General features: G+C 36.9%; 1 protein-coding gene across 7 annotated transcripts in view; it reads right to left on the bottom strand.

Annotated features, from left to right (window-relative positions):
- WNK1 (WNK lysine deficient protein kinase 1) overlaps positions 1 to 23,637 on the bottom strand; it is a 135,119-nt gene that overhangs the window by 74,919 nt on the left and 36,563 nt on the right. For all 7 annotated transcript variants that reach the window (XM_075552230.1, XM_075552231.1, XM_075552232.1 and 4 more), the window contains exons 2-3: positions 13,170 to 13,342; positions 1,156 to 1,376 (exon numbers count right to left, since the gene is read on the bottom strand). In XM_075552230.1, the coding sequence (XP_075408345.1) occupies positions 1,156 to 1,376; positions 13,170 to 13,342 (394 nt within the window). The remainder of the gene's footprint in view (positions 1 to 1,155; positions 1,377 to 13,169; positions 13,343 to 23,637) is intronic.

The raw sequence follows: 23,637 nt of genomic DNA, 5'->3' as shown, positions 1-23,637 counted from the left end.
TTTTTGTCTGTAAAGATTACTGCCTTAGTACTCCTATGGGGGGCAATTCTAGGAATTACAATACATTCAACGTCAATGGGTTACACCAGTGGTTCTCAACCTTCCTAATGCAGTAACCCTTTAATACAGTTCCTCATGTTGTGGTGACTCCCAACCATAAAATTTTGTTATAAATCATAATGTAAACATCTGATATGCAGGATGTATTTTCATTGTTACAACTTGAGCATAATTAAAGCATAGTGATTAATCACAAAACAATATGAAATTATATATTGTGAAATATTTATGTATTTTCCTATGGTCTTAGGCAACCCCTGTGAAAGGGTCATTCGACTCCAAAGGGGTTGCGATCCATAGGTTGAAAACCGCTGGGGTATATACATAGTTCTAAGTCTGAAAGGATAGTCCTAATCTATAGATCAGTGATTCTATTTACAAGGTGTGATTTTGCTTCCCATGGGACATTTGGCATTAGCTGGAAACATCTGCGATTGTTACCAGTGGGGAGATAGTAGATGGTAAGCTACTGGTGGGTAGAGGCCATGGATGATACTATCTAACAAGGAAAACAGTCCTTCTCCAACAAAGATGTGTTGAGTCTAAACCGTCAGTATTACCAAGGTTGAGGAATTCTGTTTTAGATCATGAACTTATATTTTTCACATCGGTGCACAAAATTTTAAGAGGCAGGCATTCTTAAATATACATATATATTGAACAACCCTTTTAGAAACTACATTACATATGAATTTCATTACTTTTAGATGGGAAATAAGATACCATATTATTAAAGAGTACCTCCTATCAAGTATCAATGAATTATTCAGTAACACTGATCACTACCATTAGGTTCTGTCAACAAAACTGTCTTTTTCCATTCTATGTAACTACATACAACATCAATTCTGCATAATGATTCTAGAAGCATAAATATGGAGAACTCCACAAACATCTCATAAGTAGAACTGATCACTTCCTGGTTTCAAAAAGATTTTTTTTGAGGGTTTATTTTACTTATAAAAATTATGAGATGAAAAAAAAATTCAGAGAGGGGGGCTGGAGTATAAAAAAATATAGAGAAGGCCTGGTTTTTAAATAATAAGACTCTTGGTGCGAAGGCCTGTCAGACTCCAAGTTACACTTGAAACATACCTATCACGCTCTTGGCAAAAGAAGCCCGCTTCAGAGTTGCCAGACCTAGGTCTCCAATTTTGACTGAGCCTGTAGGGCCAGTGATAAAGATGTTGTCACACTTCAAATCCCGGTGAATAATAGGTGGAGTTCTAGTATGAAGAAACTGAAGTCCTTTAAGGATCTGACGACACCAGCTTCTTAGGACTTTGATTTTCATCACTTTAAACCTTTTCAGGTACCTAGAGGGGAAAAAAAAGGGCAAGGTTCATCAAATAAGTTTTCATTCTAGGACATCTGAATTGGGGTTATCAAATTTAGAATATTAAAATTCAATAAACTTCAAAGTTAGTGATACTTTTAACAAAATTAAAGGGACTGAGATAGTTTTAAACACACTCTCTCTATACACACACACACATATAAAGGGATTCAGAGAAAATAAGTTTCCTAAATACTTTTTATTAAAAAACTGGGTTCAACTTGGTTGTATCAGAAATAGCAGTACAAATACTTCACAGTAGAAAATAATTAAGTACTTGATTAAATAACTGAGAATGAAGAAAATTTGAATTCCCTGAAATTAGGTCCTTACTAAAGTGATTAAAAGTTCACTGGTGGTTCTGTGCCTTTTGGTATAATGGTAGATCATCCTGGAAATAGATATAACTATTTCAAACTCTAGACAAAAATGTACTAAACTATGAATTGGAATAAAGTCAATGACAACGGGTATAGATAATTTTATTTGTTCACATCTATACCTATGTTATCTACCTGTATACCAATTTGCCTGCACCCATGTGTACTCAAACACTTTTACTTTGGTATAACTGTACTTACTATTATCATCTTTGGTACTGGTTTTTCCCATCACCAAAATAACAAGTCTACACCAGCCACAACCTCATCTACTCTGATACCAGAAGGACTAAATAATACTCAGCTACCACCACTGACTGTTCTAAAAGGGGCCATAATAGTTTGTCCAGATAATATGAATGAAACATAAACAAAATATATATATATATATAACTTTCTGCATTGAGTCAATTTTGACTCGTAACAATGTATTTCAATAGAGAATGAACTTTGTCAAATTCATCAAGTTGTTTAGTTATGATTGACTTATGCTTTTGTTGCATGAACATTTTACTGCGAGAAAAAAAAACACAAATATAATTGATATTGATATAATGCATATTGATAAGCATACTAAGGTGTTTATGGATGAAACATAATGGTATTTTCAACCTATTTTGGAATTCTAAGAGGAATGGTAAGACAGACAGATGTGGTAAGGCAAATTTATCAAAAGTTAATAATTATAGAATATTTTCTATATAGTTTTTAATAAAGTATCAGAGAAAAGTGGCTAACTTACTGTATTTCTTTCATATCTCTAAGTGAAGATATCATAAAATTGTTTTCATACTAACCTCATAATGATACAAAAGTCATTAGTTTCATAGATTCTACATAGTTTTCTATGTAAAAACTTATACTGCTGGTATTCCTCAAGTGTGTCACTTCTCTCCCTATTTCCACTCTAGGGTCCATATTGCCTTTCCTCTGGATTCTCTATTCCTTCCTGTCTTCTCATCTTTGTTTTAGGGAAAATGCCATCCTTTGGTTTTCTTTTTTTATGGGCCAGTGGCCATTACTTAAGTGTATATTTCATGTGGTCCACTAGACTTTGAACTAATTGCTGCCTTGAATCTTTGTGGTTTTTCATCTTCTAAATAAAGACAGTTTTATTCTTCTTTTCCAGTTTTAATGCCTTTCACAATTTTATCCTGTTTTTATGCCTTATTACTGTGGCTGGATCCTTGCTAGTATCACTGTTTTTTTCTCCTTAAACTCATCTTACTGGGAAAATCATCCAGAGTTGGGTATGGCATTAAACCCAAAACCAAACTCACTGGCATCAAGTCAACTTTGACTCACAGAGACCCAACAGGACAGGGTAGCACATCCCCAGTGGGTTTCCAAGACTGTAAATCTCAATGGGAATATAAAGTGGTTGGTGGGTTTGAACTCATGACCCAATGCATAAGATCACTATGCCACCAGGTCCATAGGTTTTTCATAGATGCTGTATATTAAAGATGTTTTCTACAATTCCTGGCTTACTAACAATTTTTAATTATGAATAAGCAATTAATTTTGATAATCATTTCTGTATCTACTGAAGTGATATTTTTTGTTTTATTCTGTTAATGTAGTGAATTACATGATTCATTCAATAAACCAACCTTACACTCCTAGGATACAGGTAAGATTTTATTATAAATGTTCAATTTAAAAGATTTGATAAAATATTTTGTTAAAACAATTGCATCTGAGTGGAAAAAAACAATAAAATATTTATATTCATGATGCAAATTGGCCTGTCCCTTTCCTAGCCCTCCCACCCCCTGCTTTTAGTATGAGTGCTGTGCTGGCTTAATACAATAAACTGATCACTGATCCACCCATTTCTTTAGTTTTTTTTAATGAGCATCTACTGTATCAGTCATTATCTATCTACATCTTGGAAATTACTCGATTGCACCTACAACATTTAATTTAATCCTCATAGTAAACCAGTGTAGGAGTTCCAAAACTTTAATCTTTATAGGAGCAGATAGGTTCATCTTTCTTCACTGAATTGGCGGGTGGGTTTTAATTGTCCATTTTGAGGTTAGTAGTCCAATGCCTCGCTTATTCACTGCCATCAAGTTGACTCCAACTCATAGTGACCCATATGGTCAGGGTAGATGGGAGTAGAAAGCTTCATCTTTCTTCCTCAGAGAAGCTGGTGTTTTCTAATTGTGGGACCTGTGGTTAGTAGCCTAGCAGAAACCACTAATCCACCAATGCCTAGTAACTTTAAATCCATTATTGTCTAATCGTCAACTCACAGCAACTAGGGGGCCTTATATGACAGAGTAGACTGGCTTATAGGGTGCCCAAGGGTACAAACCTTTACTGAGGCAAACTCAATTTTTTGCCTGTGGAATGAATGATGGGTTCAAACCTCTGACCTTTTGGTTAGTAGTCAAGCACTTTAACCAGGACCAGTGTTCTTACCAAGTATTATTCCTATTATATTAATAAGGACAGTCAATCCATAGCCATACAGCTATTCCAAAATAAGAGCTTGGATTGCTAACATTGACCAACTATCCTATCCTATCACTCTTGTATACATTGTTACTGTTAATTAATGGCAAATCAGGCCCTGGATCATGGAGACCCCAAGTGTGCAGAGTAGAAATGATCCAGAGCTTTTCCAAGGCTGTGACAGTTCAGAGTACAGTGCTTACTCATCTGTGTTATCCAGGGATCCCATACTACCATTAGACAATTCTTTCCAAAGGATTGTTAACATAGACTTAACAGAGCAGAAATTCAATGTTTTCTGACTCAATTTAACACATTGTATCACAGCTAAATCATAATCAAAACCTTTAAACTTAAGTATCTCAAGGTCTTCTTTAAACCAAATAGTGTATCTTAATTAGTTTAAAAAAAAAAGAAAAGTCTGCCTTAAGCATGTGATTTTGTTGTTCTTTGGTGCCTAGAATGGGTAAAGACTCATAGTAATCCTATCACACAACAGAACAAATGGCGTGGTTCTGTGCCATATTCACAACCTATGTTTGAGTCCACTATATCTATATGGGATCAAATTGACGGTATTAATTCTATTGATGGGAAACTTCAAAAACTTAGGGGGGGGGGGTACTGAGAAGATTAAGTCAGAAAAAGAGGGTGAAAATGGTTGTAAACTTAAGGAATGTAATTAATATCACTGAATTGTATGTGTAGAAATTATTAAATTGGTGTATGTCTGATAAATTTTCAACAAAAGTATTTTTAAAAACACAGGGAAAAAACTTCTCAAGTGCTTTCCTATTACTTTTAAATTAACAGCAAAAACTAATCTTTTGCACTGTATTCAAAACTCTCCACATTGTTTCTTTCCCTAGCTTATCTTCTAAAGGAGGGGCGAGGGACATCTAGCTCATGGCCCTGCTAAATCATTTGGTCTGGGCGTGCCAAGCAAGGCAACAGCAGGCAGGACTCAAAATTCAGTAAATTAAGCTTTTTTAATAGCAACACAAATTAGTAATATATATTTTGAAGACAGACAAGGAATGTCCATTAGAGGATAGGCAGGATATGAGTACATGACAGGAGAGACACGTATGTCTCTCGTCTGCCGCCCATGGATCACCAACCTGTAGTGCAGTGACTCAGAGGGCAGTCAGTGTCAGGCAGGTACAGAAGTGTTAACACATGTGGCGAAACTAAAGTGTTGCAGTGATAATGAGAAGAAATGTGATGAGATGATCCTTTGTGACACCGATGGCCTTGACTCCCCTTGATTGATGATGTACTTATTTGTCGACAAAGACAATTAAACATTTATCCACACATTCACAATCAACAAGCCATGCAAAAACTGAAATTTCACATGAAGATTACGTAAATTACAGCACACAAAAACGTCTTCAAGACTTGATACAAATACTGGATATCTTCCAAATAGCAATCGAAGCAAAATAATCATGTCACTGTCCACACACATTGGATAGTTACTAAACCTTAGGTGCTGTGCCATCCTACAAGCGATTATAAAGACAAATTGCTTCAGTGTCTTTCCAAGAGAAGTGACCCAGTAATCTTTTCCCCTTGAAGTCAGAGGCAAACTTGTGTGCCTAATTTGTGGTGATGCGGTAGCAATAATGAAAATAGCCAATCTGGAGCAACACTATGGCTCAAAATGTTAAACTTATTGAGAGGCCATACACATCTGTACAAAATCAGTACTCTTCAGTGGAGTTTGGAATCACAAAAAGTCATTTTCACTAAGTCTCGTAACAGAGACAATTTTATTCAGAAAAGTTATGTAGTGAGTGGAGTTAAGCTGAGATGGCTTGTAGAGGGAGAGTTTGTAAACAAGAGCACGCTGACTGCTGCAGAGTTGTGAGCACTGAAGCAAAAGTATTTCACAGTTGTTATTCTTGGAGTATAGCCTCACATCGAATTGCTACTTAGCATATTTCTTTTTCTTTCTTTCTTTCTTTTTTTACAGCCGCTCCACTCCCCTTCCCGAACTACCAGCATATATCTTTAAAACACTGAAAAATTCCTCGAGATGTCCAATTTTTCCATCTCACTTGTAACTAGAGAACACAAATAACCGATACTGCCCAATTGGCCATTTTCGTTTGTGGGACAATCGCATATTTTGACAAGTGAGAGGAACTGCTGTCACTGAAAACCATGTGTGCTAGTCTGGGTACTTTAGAGAAACAAATCCACAGAAACTTATGCATAAGGGAGAGTTTTATATAAAGGCTAAGTGCACATCAAGAAAACATCCCAATCCAGTGCTGCCCAAGCCCACAAGTCCAACATTAACCCATATGTCCGACACCAATCCATGAAGTCCTCCTCAATCTCACAAAACACACACTATAATACTACTGCAGGAGGAAAGCCGAATCAGTGAATGTGTAAGCATCTCAGCGCTGGAAGGGGTCTCCATATGGTTGCTCCAGCACCTAGGGCTGCATTATGGTAGGTCTATGCGGCTTCTCCTTGGGGATGTCTTGCAGGAAAAGAGCCTTCCAGATGAAGCAGGGAACTGGCTAAGGCAGCTGCACCCTGGTCCGACCATCACCATGCAAAAGATCAAAGAACTTGAAAGGCGTGGTTCACTGAGCCATTTATCCTGCCACCCTTCAATTAATCCCACATGTGTTTATCAGCCAGGTTGGTACAATAAATTAACTACCTCACCATGCATGGCACACTATAAGACTTTTTTATTCATGAAAAAACTTGAGCTAACATTTGGAAAGCTAAGAAACCTTACTACAGGTGGAGCTCCAGACATGGTTGGCTCGCAAAAAGAACTGAATCATCTCCGTCTTGATACAAGTGACTGAATTATTAACTAATGCAGAAGAAAGTCTGTGCACAGTCATCATTGCTCAACAATGTGATGTCAATAGTAGTTTCATGTACAAATTTTGTCAAAAGCAGAGGGTTTAAGAGCCTCCAGAGGGTTTAAGAATGATCTTGACTGAGTATGACAGATCTTATTTTTCACTGTTAAGTGCGGTGGTTAATTAAGTCTCAGGAACATGCTGATTATGAACTGCGAAATGAAGTCAAGCAGTTCCCAGAGATGGGAAACTTATCAGAGAACTTAATGATAGTGTGTGGCTGTGTCATTTACCTTTCATGGTGGTCATTACCAAGTACCTCTCAGAGCTGAATGTAGAGCTCCCCTCGTAAAATCCTTTGAAGCTGATTTAAGGCTGGGGAAAGTCCAACTCAAAAGGAATAAACTGGTGCGTTTTCCCACACAAAAAGGACAAAAGCTTTCTACAACAATTGAATATACTAGGGAATGTGTGAAATTAATTTAGATATTTAATAAAGTCTCAGGAAAATGAAAAGTAAACAAATGCAATTAAACATCTGTGCTAAACCATTCAGTATGGATGTGGAACCAGCTGATGTGCCAAAGAGCTAAAACATGAAATCATTCAGCTGAAAAGTGATGATAAGCTGAAAGGTAGGTCCAACAACCTGCCACAGCTTGAATTCTATTAACATTATATAAGCAATGTGAATTTTCCACTTTGAGGAGACATGTAATGAAACACACATGCAGCAGTGTTTAGAACAACTTACTGCTCGGAGCAGTTCTTTTTGAAAATTTACCGTCTCAAAGAGTCAACTGCACCTGATTGACTACCTCAAACCTGGAAAAGCAGTTGCCGAATAGCAGCAGTATCAATACTGTATCATCCCTTATCTCACCAGAGAGCTATTCCAGCCATCACATTAAAACCAGAACACAAAAAACAAATCCCCCAAACTAAACTCACTGCTATCAAGTCCATTCCAACTCACAGCAACTCTATAGGACAGATTAGAATGGCCCCTGTGTGTTTCTGAGACTGTTACTCTTTATAGGTGGTTATTAGCAGCTCAACGTGAACACACTACATCACCATGTTCCTCAAAGCCATTACATTAACTCATTGTCATCACAGAGACCTTACAGAACAAGGCAGAACTGCCTTTGTGGGTTTCAAAGACTATCTGCTGGAGTAGAAAGCCCATCTTTCTCCCACATTAGAGGGGAGTAAATCAAATGTTTGGCTAATTATAGAAGGATAATTCTTAAGTTGATGATTTTTGTAGGGCCTGAGAATTATGTCATAAATATCCAAACGGCCCTTGGGGGGAGGGGGCATAAAATGTCCTTATCTCCTGTACTAATCTTGTTATTAGTCCTCTTAATTAGCTATCGATTTTTAACCAAATGGGTTAGTACACAGCTAGATTTATTTTCACTATTTCACATTAAGGAGCCCTGGCTGTAACTATAAGGTCAGTAGTTCAAACTCCTAGGAGGTTGTCCTCTTTTTAAGATGTTCCATCTGAGAAACCCTAGCATTAGGTTGGATTCGACTCAATGGCAGTAGCTGGGTTATGAATTGGAAACCCTAGAGCAGTTCTTTCTGTTCTATTGCTATGTGTCAGAGTTAGTTTGACAGTTTTAAGGTATTTTTACATTATTCTCATAGCAGCTATCCACTTGCAGAAGTTACCTGTTCATCCTTTCACGAGCATAGATGGATATTTAAACAATTTCATTTTGTTAAGGACCTTCAAATAAATCACCCCAGCCCACACAAAGGGAACATAGATTCTTCCGAACTGCTAGTAAAGTGAAATCTACACATACATTTTAACTCTACAATTTCAATTTTAGTTATCTATTTTAGAGAAATAAATATGTACAAGTATGATTCCTATAGCACTGATTTAAAGGGAATCCAGTTTGTCTCATATAATAAAATGGGATGGCTCGAGACTGAAGAAGGTAATGCAGGATTGAAATGTGATGCTGACAGTTTAAAACCACCACAACTAACAGAGATAAAAGCTACAAGAACTGAAGATAATATGGGTGCATAAGCAAATGTGGTGAAGAAGGCTGATGGTGCCTGGCTATTGAAAGATATAGTGCATGGGGTCTTAAAGCTTTGAAGGTAAACAAGAGGCCATCTGGCAGGGAAGCAACAAAGTCCACATGGAAGAAGCACACCAGCCTCTGTGATCATGGGGTGTCAAAGGAATTAGGTATCAGAGGACCAAAAACAATTTTATTGATGCAGAGAGGGGATCAGAGTGGAGACAAATTAGAGACTCCCTCACAAAAAGGGTCACACAATAGAGACCAGTTCATCCAGGGTACAGTATAGCACCAAAGAAACAACATTCCTCTAGTTCTTTAATGATTCCTCCCCACACCATCATGGCCCCAGTTCTACCTCACAAATCCTGCTGGACTGGCATATGTACGGATATGCCAGTCTATTGGTACAGAAAGAGCTTTCAACACGCAGAATCCAGGATAGACAAACCTGTCAGAAACAGTAATGGGAGCAATGATTTCATGAAGGTATGGAAAGGGGGGGGGGTGTTGTTTTTTGATAGCAATGATGGATGCATAACCCCCTTGAGGGGAATGAATAACAGAACTTGGAGTGAAGGGATACATTGGACAATGTAAGATATGAAAAATATATATATAATTTATAATTTATTAAGGGTTCGTTGAGTGGTAGGGTGGGAGGGAGGAAATAAAAAGGAACTGATATCAAAGGGTTCAAGTAGAAAGATGTTTTGAAAACAGTAGTACCTGTACAAGTTTGCTTTATAGAGTTGATGTATGAATTCTTATATTTGTAAGAGCCCCCAATAAAATGATTAATAATTTTAAAAAGGCTCACTTTCATAAACAGAACTAACCAGCTTTTAGTGCCAAAATATTTCACAAAAAGTGATAACCAATACATTGTTAAATAGGAATAATTATAGAATTTATTCAACAAAACTGGAAGACTAACTAAATGTTAACACCAGACTGGCAACCCACATTGGGGTTGCCATGAGTTAGAATCAATTCAATGGCATTTTATTAAACCAGTTGAGACCAGAGGACTACCTGAAGTAACTGCCCTGAAATAATCTTTAAACTTTAAACTGAAGCTATTCTGGGAACACCTTTTAGGATTTTGAGTTACACACAAAAAAGTATAGTGCTCTACCTAAAGGTGTACACACACGTACACACACACACACACACACACATATACACACACACGACCAAAGTTAGCAATTATTTTAAAGCAAAGATAAGATAAAGGGTAAAGATCACTAGAATACTAGAATTGAACCAGAACACATAAAAAATGCTGACATGTTATTAAAAATCTTCATCATTTTCAATGAACAAATTGTATAGAAAATATCAAATGAGAACTTAAATGTACCCCTAAATCCACAATTTAGTAGTATTTTCTTTTTTAAGAGAAGGTCCAGTTTGCTGAGATAGAAGACTAGAAGGTATGAGACTATATAAAAGGAGTTTAGTTTGGGTCATAATGAGGTAGTGGCTATAGATATCTACAGTAGCTAGCAAATGTATAGGTCTAGAACTCAGGAAAACAGTATAGAAGTCATGATTTAGCAAATCAGCATAGAGATGGCAAATTAAACCATGGGGGTAAGGGAGAGATTTTTAAGGACTCCTTAAGGCATGATCCCTTTCAATGGGCTGGGGTGATTTTTTTTTAAAGGTTCTTACCAAAATGATAGGGGAGTTTGTTAAATAAGTAGTGGTTATGTGCTGGGTTATTAATTGCAAGAGAAGCAGTTCAAAACCACCTGCTGCTCAAAGGGAAAAAGATGAGGTTTTCTATCTATACCCATAAAGTGTTAAAACCCTTGAAACCCCTCGAAAGGTGTGGGTCTCCTTTGTACTACAGGGTCATTATGAGTCAGTGACTGGAAAGTATTGAGTTTTCTGTTGTTAGTTGTCATCAAGTCGGTCTCCACCCATAGCAACCGTATGTCTTGTGCATGCTCACAATTGTTCCTATGTTTGAACTCATTGTTGCAGCCACTGTGTCCATCTTGTCGAGGGCCTTCCCTTTTGCTGCCCCTCTACTTTATTAAGCATGATGTCTTTCTCCAGGAATTAGTCTCTACTGACAACATGTCCAAAGTATGTAGGACAAAGTCTTGCCATCCTCGCTTCTAAGGAGCCCTCGCCTTACTTCGTCCAAAACAGATTTGCTTACCGAATCTTCTTTGGTCTTCCTTTCAATGTCCAAAGTAACAAGCTTGCTTTTCAACTCTTTAAAGAGGTCTTGGGTAACAGCTCTATCCAACGTAATGCATCATTTGAGCTCTTGGCTGCTGCCTTCATGAGCACCGATTATGGATCCAAGTAAAATCCTTGACAACTTTAATCTTTTTTCCATTTATCATGATGCTACCTATTGGTCAGTTGTGAGAATTTTGTTCTTCTTTACACTGAATTGTAATCCATACTGAAGGCTACAATCTTTGATCTTCATCAGCAAGTGCTTCAAGTCCTCCTCACTTTCAAGTTGTGTCATCTGCATGTCATAGGTTGCTAATAAGTCTGACCCCAATCCTCATGCCACATACTTCTTCATATAATGCAACTCTCTGATTATTTGGTAAGCATACAGATTAACTAAGTATGGTAAAAGGATACAACCCTGATATACACCTTTCTTGATTTTAAACCACACATGCCTTTACTATTTGCACAAGTGCCTCTTGATCCATATAAAAGTTCAGCATGAGCACAATGAAGTGTTCTGTAATTCCCTTCTTCTAAAGGCTGTTCATAGGCTGTTATAATCCACACAGTCGAATGCCTTGGCATATTTCATAGATGAGTATCTAGGGATCTAAAAATTAGTTGTCAAGTTGGTATAATAGTAAAATTTTTAGACAATAAAATTTGAAATAAGGTAATAGTAATGAGAAATAAAATTGGATTGAAGTGAAGTATTTTTCAAAATTAACAATCCTTGTAGACCAGTCACACAGCATGAGTAGGTATAGAGGAAAAAGATAAATCAAAACATGGTTTGAAAAACTCAAACTTTGAGGACTATGAAAACGGTGTTACCACAGAGTTAGAGCAGTCGGATAAAGAGATTAGCATGTGCAAGAAGGAAATGATCAGTTGGCTTTCAACATGTAATTCTGTACATTCTCAAGTGCATAGACAAGTGAATAAATGTATTCAAGATATACAGTCAACTCTTTAAGGCAAGTAATGAAATATATATCACAGTCACCATTTTTAGAACTCTAATTCATCTGTTGTAAAAAAAAAAAATCCCAATCTGTTATTTACACCAGAGCTTCTTCTAAGAGTACAAACATATACTCTAAGAAACCTGGAATCACAAAGGTGTACTCTACATTTTACCTACAGCTCTCTATAAGAGAGAACATGCAAATTCTGCAATTGATCCTTGCTGAGTTCCTTGAAAGAGATTAGCTTTGGGCTTCAATTTCTAATGCTATAGAAAATGGAACTACAAGTATTTCATATGAATAATTTTTACAATATACTAATGTAAGCATTTGATGCATCAGTTGCACAGATACAGCAAAGCTACCTAATACAAGATTATAAAATAACTTTATTCAAATAAATTCCCTGGTAGTACAGTGAGTTAAGAATTGGGTCAGTGATTCAAACTCACCAGCAACTCCATGGGAGAAAGATTAGACTGTCTACTTTTGTAAAGATTTATCATCTCAGAAACCCTAAATAGTGGGTCCTATTAGGGTCACTGAGTTGGATTCCACTCGGTGGCAGGGGTTTGAGATAACCTCACTTTAACCACTAGAGGGCTACCTTGTCATTTGTTTTCTGCCCTTGGCCACTCTTTATAAAATATTCCGTATGACTTAAAATAACTAGGTTTATTCTGCAGTAATTTATCTCAATACTTACAATAAATAATTATCAACTCATTTTATTCACAGGAAGGCTTTGTGGGCAGGAAAATGTGCTAGTATACTCCTGCCTAGGCTGGACAACATAAGTAAAGACTAGGATCTGAAATATGAAAACTCAAATCCTCAATTTCTCAGAAGTTTAAATATATTGACAGACTTACGTTTTAAGTGTTCCAGATGTCATAAGTTCAGTCACCAAAACAATGCACTTCTTTCCTTTTACTGTAGATTCCCATGAATCATAGAATCGAACAATATTGGGATGCTGGAGGCCTTTTAACATTTCAGCCTCTTCTCTAAATCTCTGCCTCTCAGACTTTGTTAACTTTCGATCCTAAAAGCAAAAGCCAAAATAGATTGATTTTATATGTTAGAAAATGAGACATATAGTGAGATGCTAAACATTTAGTACATCACAATGATCGATAATGTTGGAACAAAACAGGAACTATAACAACTATTAATACAATAAGCTACTAATAATAGCTCATCAGTAAATCGGGCAAGGGTGAGAACAGATTACTCTGTGCTTAAAGAGAATTTTGGTTTATAGAGTCACACTTGATATTGTTTAGGGTCTTTACTGTTGATGTGTGTCTGAGTTTCACTTTGTAATTAACTTTCTACTTCCAAAATAAGATACCTATTGCTAAAGACATGCAATTCAGTACCATGGATTGAGTATGGATTTAGAATTAAAATACCTACACATAAATTTCACTAATACAAGTCCTTGTTTATGAATTCTCAGCTAACCTGGAGAAGCATTCTTTGTCTTTTCAGTGTCCGAAATATTTAACTTTAGTTTGTTCTCTCATTAAACGTGTAGCACTTCAAGGAAACTGATTTTATTGGATCTCAGTTCCAATACCTGCTAGGGCTTGAGATTTTCATCTATCTTCACACAGATGGTAAAAAACAAGTGTCTTCGTTTGAAAGATTGGCAACGTTCCCAGAAAAGTCTTGTTGATTCACAATTTCCCCATTCTGGTTTGTAGGGTTGTTTTTTTTCTTAAATTCCTAGACCTTGGGGATTACCCTTGCAAGCTCAGTTATGCATTTTTAAAAGATAGTTGTTATTTTAATGGAAAGTATCACTATATAAATGGATAGGTAAAATATGTCATAAAGAGAAATGAGGATGTGAAGGTGATCTGGCTGTGACATCTGTCACCCCATTGACCGCCAGGGTTGATTCGGCTGATCTGGCTGGCTAGGCGGGTGTCCCCTTCCTCCCTCACGGCTCCATGTGCATCCCTCCCGAAGCTGCGCGCTCGGTTGAAGAGGATGACCTTCCCCGATAAGAAGGAAGACCGAACTTCGACCTTCGGTCAAGGGTGTACGAGTAGCTGCACTCCCCTGCTAAAACCTCCAAACAAGTCTCAAGAGAAATGAAGTCCTGACACATGCTACAATATGGATGAGGGTTGAAAACTACAGTGAGTGGAATGTCAGTCACAAATAGACAAATTACACATGATCACACTTAGATAAGGCAGACAAACATACAGACTAAACACACATACACACACCAAAAAACCTCTAACCCCCATTGTTCATGTAAATAGTGTCCAGTTACTTAAACATTTATTCTGTATGTACAAGTCAACAATTTATATACTGCATTCTGAAAAGTATTTCTATACATGTACCATTTCCTTTTCTCAACAATGTTTTAAATTCTATGCCACTGATGAAATTAATGACACCATCAATAGAATCACCCTATGCCCCATGGAAATTATTTATAAAATCCTCTATCATAAATGATAACAATTGTCTCTCAAATGAACCAGAAACATATATAAATAGATAAATGAATGGATCTGGGGTTTGTACTCTAGCCCCAATTAAGAACAATTACTGTATATACTCGTGTATAAGCTGACTTTTTCAGCACATTTAAAATGCCGTTTTTGAGGTAAAATTAGGTGCCTTGGCTGATATTCGGGTCAGCTTATACTTAAGTATATATAGTAATTCTTATGACATGGCCCTACTTGATACTCACCCTTAAGAAGAGATCACTGAAGATAAGTGTGCTATAACAAAGTGTGAAGAAACCAAGTGATACTCCACTAACAAAAAGAATAGTGTCTATCTACTAGTCTTAAAGGCTTGTCTTCAAGCAAGCATCAGTATCAACTTAGGCCACATGAAAGAAGCACACCAACCTGTGTGATCCAAGCATTATAAATAGTAAAATCCTTATGTGAAGAAGGGAATTGTATGAACCGTAAAACGCTGAATACTGGTCCCCACGTGGATTAAGTGTCTGATGAACCCCCCCTCTCACCATAGTCCAGGGATGTGAATAACTGCTTTGCAACAGAAAGCATTGTAAAGTTGATTATGGTAGATGTAGTTAGGTTAAAAATAGAACACCTTATCACCAGATGTCCTGTTTGACCCATTGAAAGTTGTTTCAGCTTTTAATATTTCCTGCTTTATTTCTGATTGAGGTTTTTCTGTTTCGTTGTGTTGTGTTGTTTTGTTTGGGGGGGGGGGTGTTTTGTATGACTTCCTATTTATGAAATCCAGGACAGGTAAATCTCTACAGACAGTAACTGAATTAATAACTACCTAGGGACATGGCCGAGGAGGTTAGGGGGAAATGAGGATTCACCAACAATGAGTATGGAAGAAAAGTTTCTAAAATTGGCTGTGATGGTGATTTCACAACTCAATATTACTGAATAATTATATGGTATATGAATTACAAGCCAATAAAACTGTAAAAATAATCAAACAACAAAAAGTTCCACTTCTATCAATTCTGGCTCACAGTGACCCTCTAAAGTAGTAATTCTCAATGTATATATAACAATGTTACTGGTTATTACCAGTGGGAGAATGGGGGCCAGGGGACACTGAGATTGTTAATGGTAGAATAATCTGGAAACAATCAGTGATGATGGTTGTACACGTGATGAGCATAATTATGATCACTGACTTATACATGTGAACATGTTGAATTATATTTTATATTATTTTTACTACACTAAGACAATATTCTAAATTTCAAATTATCAGATGTTCTATAGTAAGACATTTTCAGCTTGTCTGGTTTTCTACTTGCTTAACAAAAAGAAAAGTCTAGACCACTCTTATACATTATTCAATTGCATTAGAGCTAAATTAAGAAAATTTATTTTAAAGAAAAGTCCTGGTGGCACAGTAGATGATGTGGTAGGCTACTTCCCCAAAGACAGTCTTGAAAACTCTATGAGGCAGCTCTACTTTGTCCTTTAGGGTCAATATAAGTCAAAAATCAATTCAGTGGCAACAGGTTGTTGCTGTAGCTTAAAATATGTAGGTAATATATAATGAGCTTGGTTTTAGCCATTTTAACGAAAGTTTAAAACTTAATTCCATCTCAAAATAACTAGCATACATTAACCATAATACAACATAATATTCTCCAGCGTCAATTTTTATATTTCAATATGTAATCGGTTCTCATAATTATATTGAGAACTGCTCTTATTGTCTGTACCACACAAAATGAACATTAGGTCTAGTAATTATTATGTATCTTTATAATTGTTTCTTTAAATTTCAACAAATACTCGAGTGCACTGTGTCACACAAGACACCAAAAAACTCACTACCATTCAGTTGGTGCTGCCTCATAGCAATCCTCTAGGACAGGGTAGAACTGCCTCTGAGTTTCGATGACTGTTAACCATTTACAGGAGTAGAAAGCCTAGTCTTTCTCCCAGGGAATGGATGGTAGTGTCAAACTGCTGACCTTGCAGTTAGTAAGGGATATTTGAAATCTATCTCTCGTGGAGCAGCTAGTAATTTTGAATAGATTTTGGTGGTTTTTTTTTGTTTTGTTTTGCAGCCCAATGCGTAACCCACCAGTACTCTTCTAAATCACACAATAACAAACAAAACCCAAACTCACTGCCATCAAATTGATTGCCACCCACAGTAATCCAATAGGACAGGGTAGAACTGCCTTTGTGAATTTATGAAACTGCAACTCTTAAGGAAGTAGAAAGCCCTTGCAGAGGGGCTGATTTTATATTGTTGACCTTGCAGTTAATAGTCCAACATGTAACCGCCATGCCATTAGGACTCCTAAGGTGTCACATAATAATAGGAAAGGATAAATATCAGAGACAAGGTCTGACATCCTAGATCTTATGGTATAAGAAAAATAAAGGGGAGAAATGGGAGGCTGTAACATATGTACCAAAAGACCCAACTCTGCTTAAGTGTGTAAGTGGTAGAGTTAATCAGGTAAGAAGACAGCAAGCCGTATCAGCAGGTTACTTCAAGGATTAAGTCAGATCATGGTATGCTCATACAGTTCTAGTTACAATACATATGCCCACATCAACCTAGCAACAGTGCTAAAGGAAACTTGGATTAGGTGAGAGGAGTCAGAAACCATTTTTAATGGTACCTGTTCACTCCTTAAAAAATAGTTTGACTATGAAGTATGTAAATACAATCACTATTATAAAAACATGAAATTAAAAACTTTTAAGTTTAAAATTTTCCTTTAAAGATGGAAACTTAAAACCTCAGCAGTGGGAGAATGGATAAACAAACATTGGTACATAACACAATGGAATACTAAGCAATACTAAAGAGTGTAAAACACCTCATGACATGAATGGATTTGGAGGACATTAATGAATTTGGAGGACAATACTGAGTGAGCTTAATTCAATCAATCACTAAAGGACAAGTATTGTATAAGACTATTGACATAAAAAATTCAGAAAGGTTTTCATACAGTAAGAAACATATTTTGATTGTTACCAGGGATGAGAAGGGAAGGGGAAATAGACTATAGGGTAGATAAATGTAAAGTTAGGAGAATGGAAAGGCAATAGTCTAAAAGAGGGAGACGGGGGTACAGAATAGGGCAATCCTCCATGAGAAGTGATAAATTATTTAAGTCACTGAATGCAAAATGGTATGTAACCCCCTAATTCATAAAAAAACAAAAACATCTTAAGTGTTTGTTTTTTTTTTTGGTGTGTGTCTATATTAAAGCAACCCACCACTGCCATACAAATTCTGATTTCACAGTGATCTTGTATGAACAAAGATAAAACTGCCCTGGGTTTCTAAGACTATAATATTATCAGAAGTAGATTACCACACTTTTCTCCTCAGAGCAGGAGAAAAGTGAACAACTGTCCTTTTAGTTAGCAGCTAAAGGTTTAACCACTGAAAACAATCAGGACTACTTAATTTTCTCTATAAACCCCAAACCAAATTTATTGCCATTGAGTCACTGTTGACTCATAGCGACCCCACAGGGCAGGGTTTGGAGGGCCCTTTGAGACAGTAATTGTTTATGAGAGTAGAAAGCCCCGTCTTTCTACCAAACAGGAGTGGTTTAAAACTGCAGACCTTGTGATTAGCAGCGCAACTCCGAACCACTATAACACCAACCTCCCAATTTTCTCTATAGGGAATCCATATATAGTTTTTAAGACATAATACACCTTCAATTATGAAATGCTGTCTCTTAACTTATAATTTCAGCCAGGAATTGCCACTGGCTGTGAAAGACAACTGTGTATTACAAATCATTGTACACGATTATGCTTTAGCTGTTAATTTAAAATCTACTTAAAAATTTATTTCTATCATACTTACAATTCTAAGTTTTCAAAAATGCTTTAAAGTGCCCAAGATTTATAAATTATTATTTTTGTAAATTCTTTCTGTTACAAGCCTATTCAAAGTAATATTTATGACTTTCTTTACTGACATCATCCAATTGCATATGGTCATGATCTTTTCTGGAATCCTGCAATAATTTAATGACTAGTTTCCACACATTTACTTTTACCTTTGTAAATCTGTCCATCTTTCAGCCAAAATATTGTAAATATTTATTGGTGATATAGTAGTGAGCGTAACAGAACCAAGAGTTAAAGTAACAAGTTGGCTCAAAGTACATAAATGTAGTACATAAATATATCTTGAATTTGTTCTAAAGCTCCTATAAATAATTTTCTTCTCAGAAGATTCAGTAGATATTTCTGTTACTAATTGTGGATAATTGAAATGACTAAGGTACTTAGTCATAGTTAAAGGCAAAAATAAGACGGTGGAGTTGTTGGGGTAAAAGTTAGGCTGCTGACTGCAAGGTCAGCTGTTCAAACTCACTAGCCAGCACATGTCAGGAGAAAAATGAGGCTGTCTGGAAGCTCTGGAAGAATTTTCAAAGCTTTGAAATGCTAGAGTATCTGTGAGTCAAAAAGGAGCCCTGGTAGTAATATGTTAAACATGGAGCTGGTTAAGCGCAAGGTTAGCAATTTGAACTCACCAGAAAAAGATGAGGCTGTTCGTTCCCATAAAGATTAAGTCTTGGAAATCGATAGGGGGCAGTTCTACCCTACCCCATAGATTCACTGAGTTAGAATTGACTCAATGGTAGTGGGTTTCTCTCCCCCTAGCATTATCAAGCTGGAATGTGTTGGGGGGGTTGGGGGAGAGGGATAATGACCCAGAGGACACACTATCCTAACTGCAGTATTCATTACCTTCAGCATAAGAAAGAACTGATGCAAACCAACCCACTGTAGTCATTTCACTCATTCCTTTCCACCTACATCAAATTGTTTTCACCGGCTGAATGAAAAAAACCAAGGATCACTGTCACATGACCTTTCATAATGCACAATTTCAGACTCTAGGAGGGTAGGGCAGGGAACCAGTATAACAAGCAAAACAATTGTTCATCTTAGTACCGTCTAAGGAACAGGACTCAGTATAGTATTTGCTGATGTAACTTCTTGTGTGTAAAGACAATGATAATATTTGAAATATTGGCCCCAAAACAATTTGCATCTCACCAGTTTCTTTTAAGAAGTTATTTTAAATATTCTCTAATAGGTATTTTCTCTCTTTTAAACATTCAATATCTTGTTATTTTCTAATGTAGCTATCTCATTCTATTTCTTAACTCTTCAAGTGTGAGAATGGTTTTCATTAACTAAACCTGACTTACACCTGTATTCAAGATTTAAGATCTGGCTGCCCCATAAGTCTTGTCTCCATTTAAACTTCTGTGGCATTGTATCTGAAGCAATATTAAAGGTTTTACTGCAAAATTAATACTACATGTGGTACTAAGCATACATAGCAAAATGTGAGTAGAGAAGTATCTGGAACTCCTTGATTACAATATTTCAGGTTAATATTTGAGTCCTCCCTCCTTATCACTTTCAGCACCATACTGACTTAGCAAAAACCTGGGCATCTACTGCAACTTTCAAAATGATACTGTTGACATATATTGGAGTATAGAAATACAAACTTGTCTTCAAGCAACACAGTGCATTTTGAAACTGCTTTCCAGTATAGATGGATTTTAGTTAACATAAAAAAGTTTTAAAATAGTTCTTTGTTAGCACATTTACCTCTGCTCAAGTCTGCATAATCCTATGGCAATTCAAAGATGATAGGAAAAGCATTTTGTTGACTTTTTAAGCTACAAGTAGCTTTAATCCTCCTTGATAATGTCAGTATAATTAGATTGAAAGCCAGAAGAAAAGTGAGAAAAATAACTAATCAGGTCAAAATAATGTTCCTCATATAAAAATCCTTTAAGCAAGAATCAAAAAGGGCATCTTTTAAGTTGATTTGAAATATGAAAATTAAACACATGTTTTATGTGGTCAAATTGGCAGATTAAAATAAACTTTCAATTCAGATTTTTACCATTACAGATGGAACTGTGTCTAGCCTACATAGGGTCAAGTCTACATCAGTTAAATTTTCCTCCTTAAGTGAAACGCATGGCAACTTCCTGAGGAGGAATTTTTTAATATGGTATTGTATTCTTGCTTCTCCATGGAGTCTTCTAAATATTATTTTGGAATAGTATCTGTTTCCAGTAAAAGAAGGGTCATCAATAAGCGTTTTTTAAAGAAAAGGACATGGTGGTTCCACCTCATTCCTTTCCCATCAGTCCTTTCTTCCCAATCTGGTCCAATTTTATTTGTTCTTTCACTTAGTTACAAGAGGATTTTCTATTTCAAATCAGCATGAAAGCAGAATTCACTTACAAAATAAAGACAGGAGTGTGCTTTCTCAATGCCCACTACAGTTGATACAACTCACAGAATCCACAGCCACTCTAAAACAGGATTTCCCAAGACTGTCAACCTTTGCCTGACCAGACTGATGGATTTTTACAGCCATACTTGCAGTAAACAGCCCTATCTTTACCCCACTGTACTACCAGATTCCTTTCTTTCTAAATAATTTATAGTTATTGGGCACTTGTAATTACTTCCTAAATCCAGTCTCAAGTATGTAAATTGGGAGTGTAACAGAATGTCCCCCAAACTTCTTTTAAGGGGCACAAAAACCACACCAGAATTAAAAGATATCTTGTTGCTGCTGCATGTCTACCTGGAAGGGATCGGAAGGATAAACAAGCCGAAAGAGAGAACAACGGGATGACAGTTTTGGGGTAACATGAGAAAAACAAGTGATCCAAAATCAGTGGAAAGGAGGGTGTAAGAGGTCTGGCAGGGCTGAATCTTGAGCAATGTAACCAAGAGGAATTCCTGAAACCCAAATGAAAGCTAAACATGATAGTGGGACAAGAAGAAAGTACAAAGATATGGAGGAAAGAACTAGGAGGCAAAGGGCAGTTAAGACCTAAATGCAGGCATGTAGAGATGTAAAGATATTTATATACAATGAGGGGGAAATAGATCTATCTACATATATTTATAGGTTCAGTATTAAGGAAACAGATGGGACAGTGGGCCCCTACACAAATACTCCCTCAACACAAGAACACTTTGTTCTAACAATTTGGCAGTCTGAGATGCTCACCTTCCTGGCACGATCTCTGAAAACAACAGGTGTACAAGCAAATGTGATGAAGAAAGCTGATGGTGCCTGGCTATCAAAAGATATAGCATCTGGGGTCTTAAAGGCTTGAAGATAAACAGGCGGCCATCTAGCTGAGAAACAACAAAGCCCACATGGAAGAAGCACACCAGCATGTGAGAGCACAAGGCGTGGAAGGGATCAGGTATTAGGCATCAAAGACCAAAATAGATATCTATATATAGATATCATACCATTGTGAATGAGGGGGAGTGTGGAGAGAGGGCCTGGGGCCCATCTGTGGAAATTTTGACATCCTCTTGCAGAAGGTCCACAGGGAAGGGACGAGCCAGTCAGGGTACAGTGTAGCAATGATGAAATATACAACATTCCTCTAGTTCTTGAATGCTTCCCTCTCACCCCACTATCATGATCCCAATTCTACCTTACAAATCGGGCTGGACCGGAGGATGTACACTGGTACAGATAGGAACTGGAAACACAGAGAATCCATGACAGATGATCCCCTCTGGACCAGTGGTGAGAGTGGCGATACCAGGAGGGTGGAGGTGAGGTGAGGGAGAAAGGGGGAACAGATTACACGGATCTATATATAACCTCCCCCCTGGAGGATGGATAACATATATGTGGATGAAGGGAAATCTCGGACAGTGCAAGATATGACAAAATAATAATTTATAAACTATCAAGGGTTCATAATGGAGGGGGGAGCAGGGAGGGGGAAAAAACGAGGACCTGATGCCAGGGGCTTAGGTGGAGAGCAAATATTTTGAGAATGATGAGGACAATGAATGTACAAATGTGCTTTACACAACTGATGTATGTATGGATTGTGACAGGAGTTGTATGAACCCCTAATAAAATAATTTTTTAAAAACGAAAAGAAAATAGTAAACCATTTCATTAAGTTAACTTACAATATCCATTGCATACCCAAACTCAGAACACTTAGCAATTAACATATTTCAAAAAGATTTTCACTGAAATAAAATTAATTTGACAGGGCTAAACTATTATACATGACCTTGTGTTAAAACTTACAAAAGAAATCTATAACTCTCTCCACCTCACCCCCCTCCCCCCAAAAAAACTCCACAAAAAATGATAAGAAGGAATTGAGACTATATTATTGTGAAGTCAATAAACTACGGACAGGTATAAAATTATTTGAAGCCCAACATTGATTGATTAAAAATCTTCATTGATAAGCCCTTGGGAAACTACTAAAAATATTAAGAATGGGTACATATTGGGTTAATGTTGGAGATAAACCCAAATGGCAAAAACCAAAAGACCAAACTCAATGCCATGCTGATTCATAAAGACCGTATAGAGTAAGGGCAGAACTGCCCCTGTGGATTTCTGAAACTGTAAATGTTTACTGGAGTAGAAAGCCCTGTGTTCTCCCAAAGAGGGGCTGGTGGTTACAAGCTTCAGACCTTGTGGATCAGAGTCCAATGTGTAATCACCATGGCACCTGGGCTCCCTAAAAAGCAGAAAGGGAGAGTGGGGTGGGTTGGGGGTGGGGTTAAATAAAACAATACACATACTCAGCAAACAAGAGAAGTGTATATGATAAATAACACTAGGGAGGCAGATATACCACAGAAAAATCAACCATGAGATCAAGAGGCTAGACTTTTCTTAAGGACAGAGTTCAGAAGCAGGAGGAACAGAGGGCAGGGAAACACAAGGAGGGCTTGGAATAAGTGATGTTCTATTAGGGGGGTTGCAATTAGTGGCATAAAACAAAGTAAGTATGAATTGTTGAATGGAATACTGATT

This window comes from Tenrec ecaudatus, chromosome 6, assembly GCF_050624435.1.
Source record: "Tenrec ecaudatus isolate mTenEca1 chromosome 6, mTenEca1.hap1, whole genome shotgun sequence".
NCBI lineage: Eukaryota > Metazoa > Chordata > Mammalia > Afrosoricida > Tenrecidae > Tenrec > Tenrec ecaudatus.
Note: the sequence above shows the minus strand (reverse complement) of the source record. Positions and strands in the feature narration are given on the sequence as shown.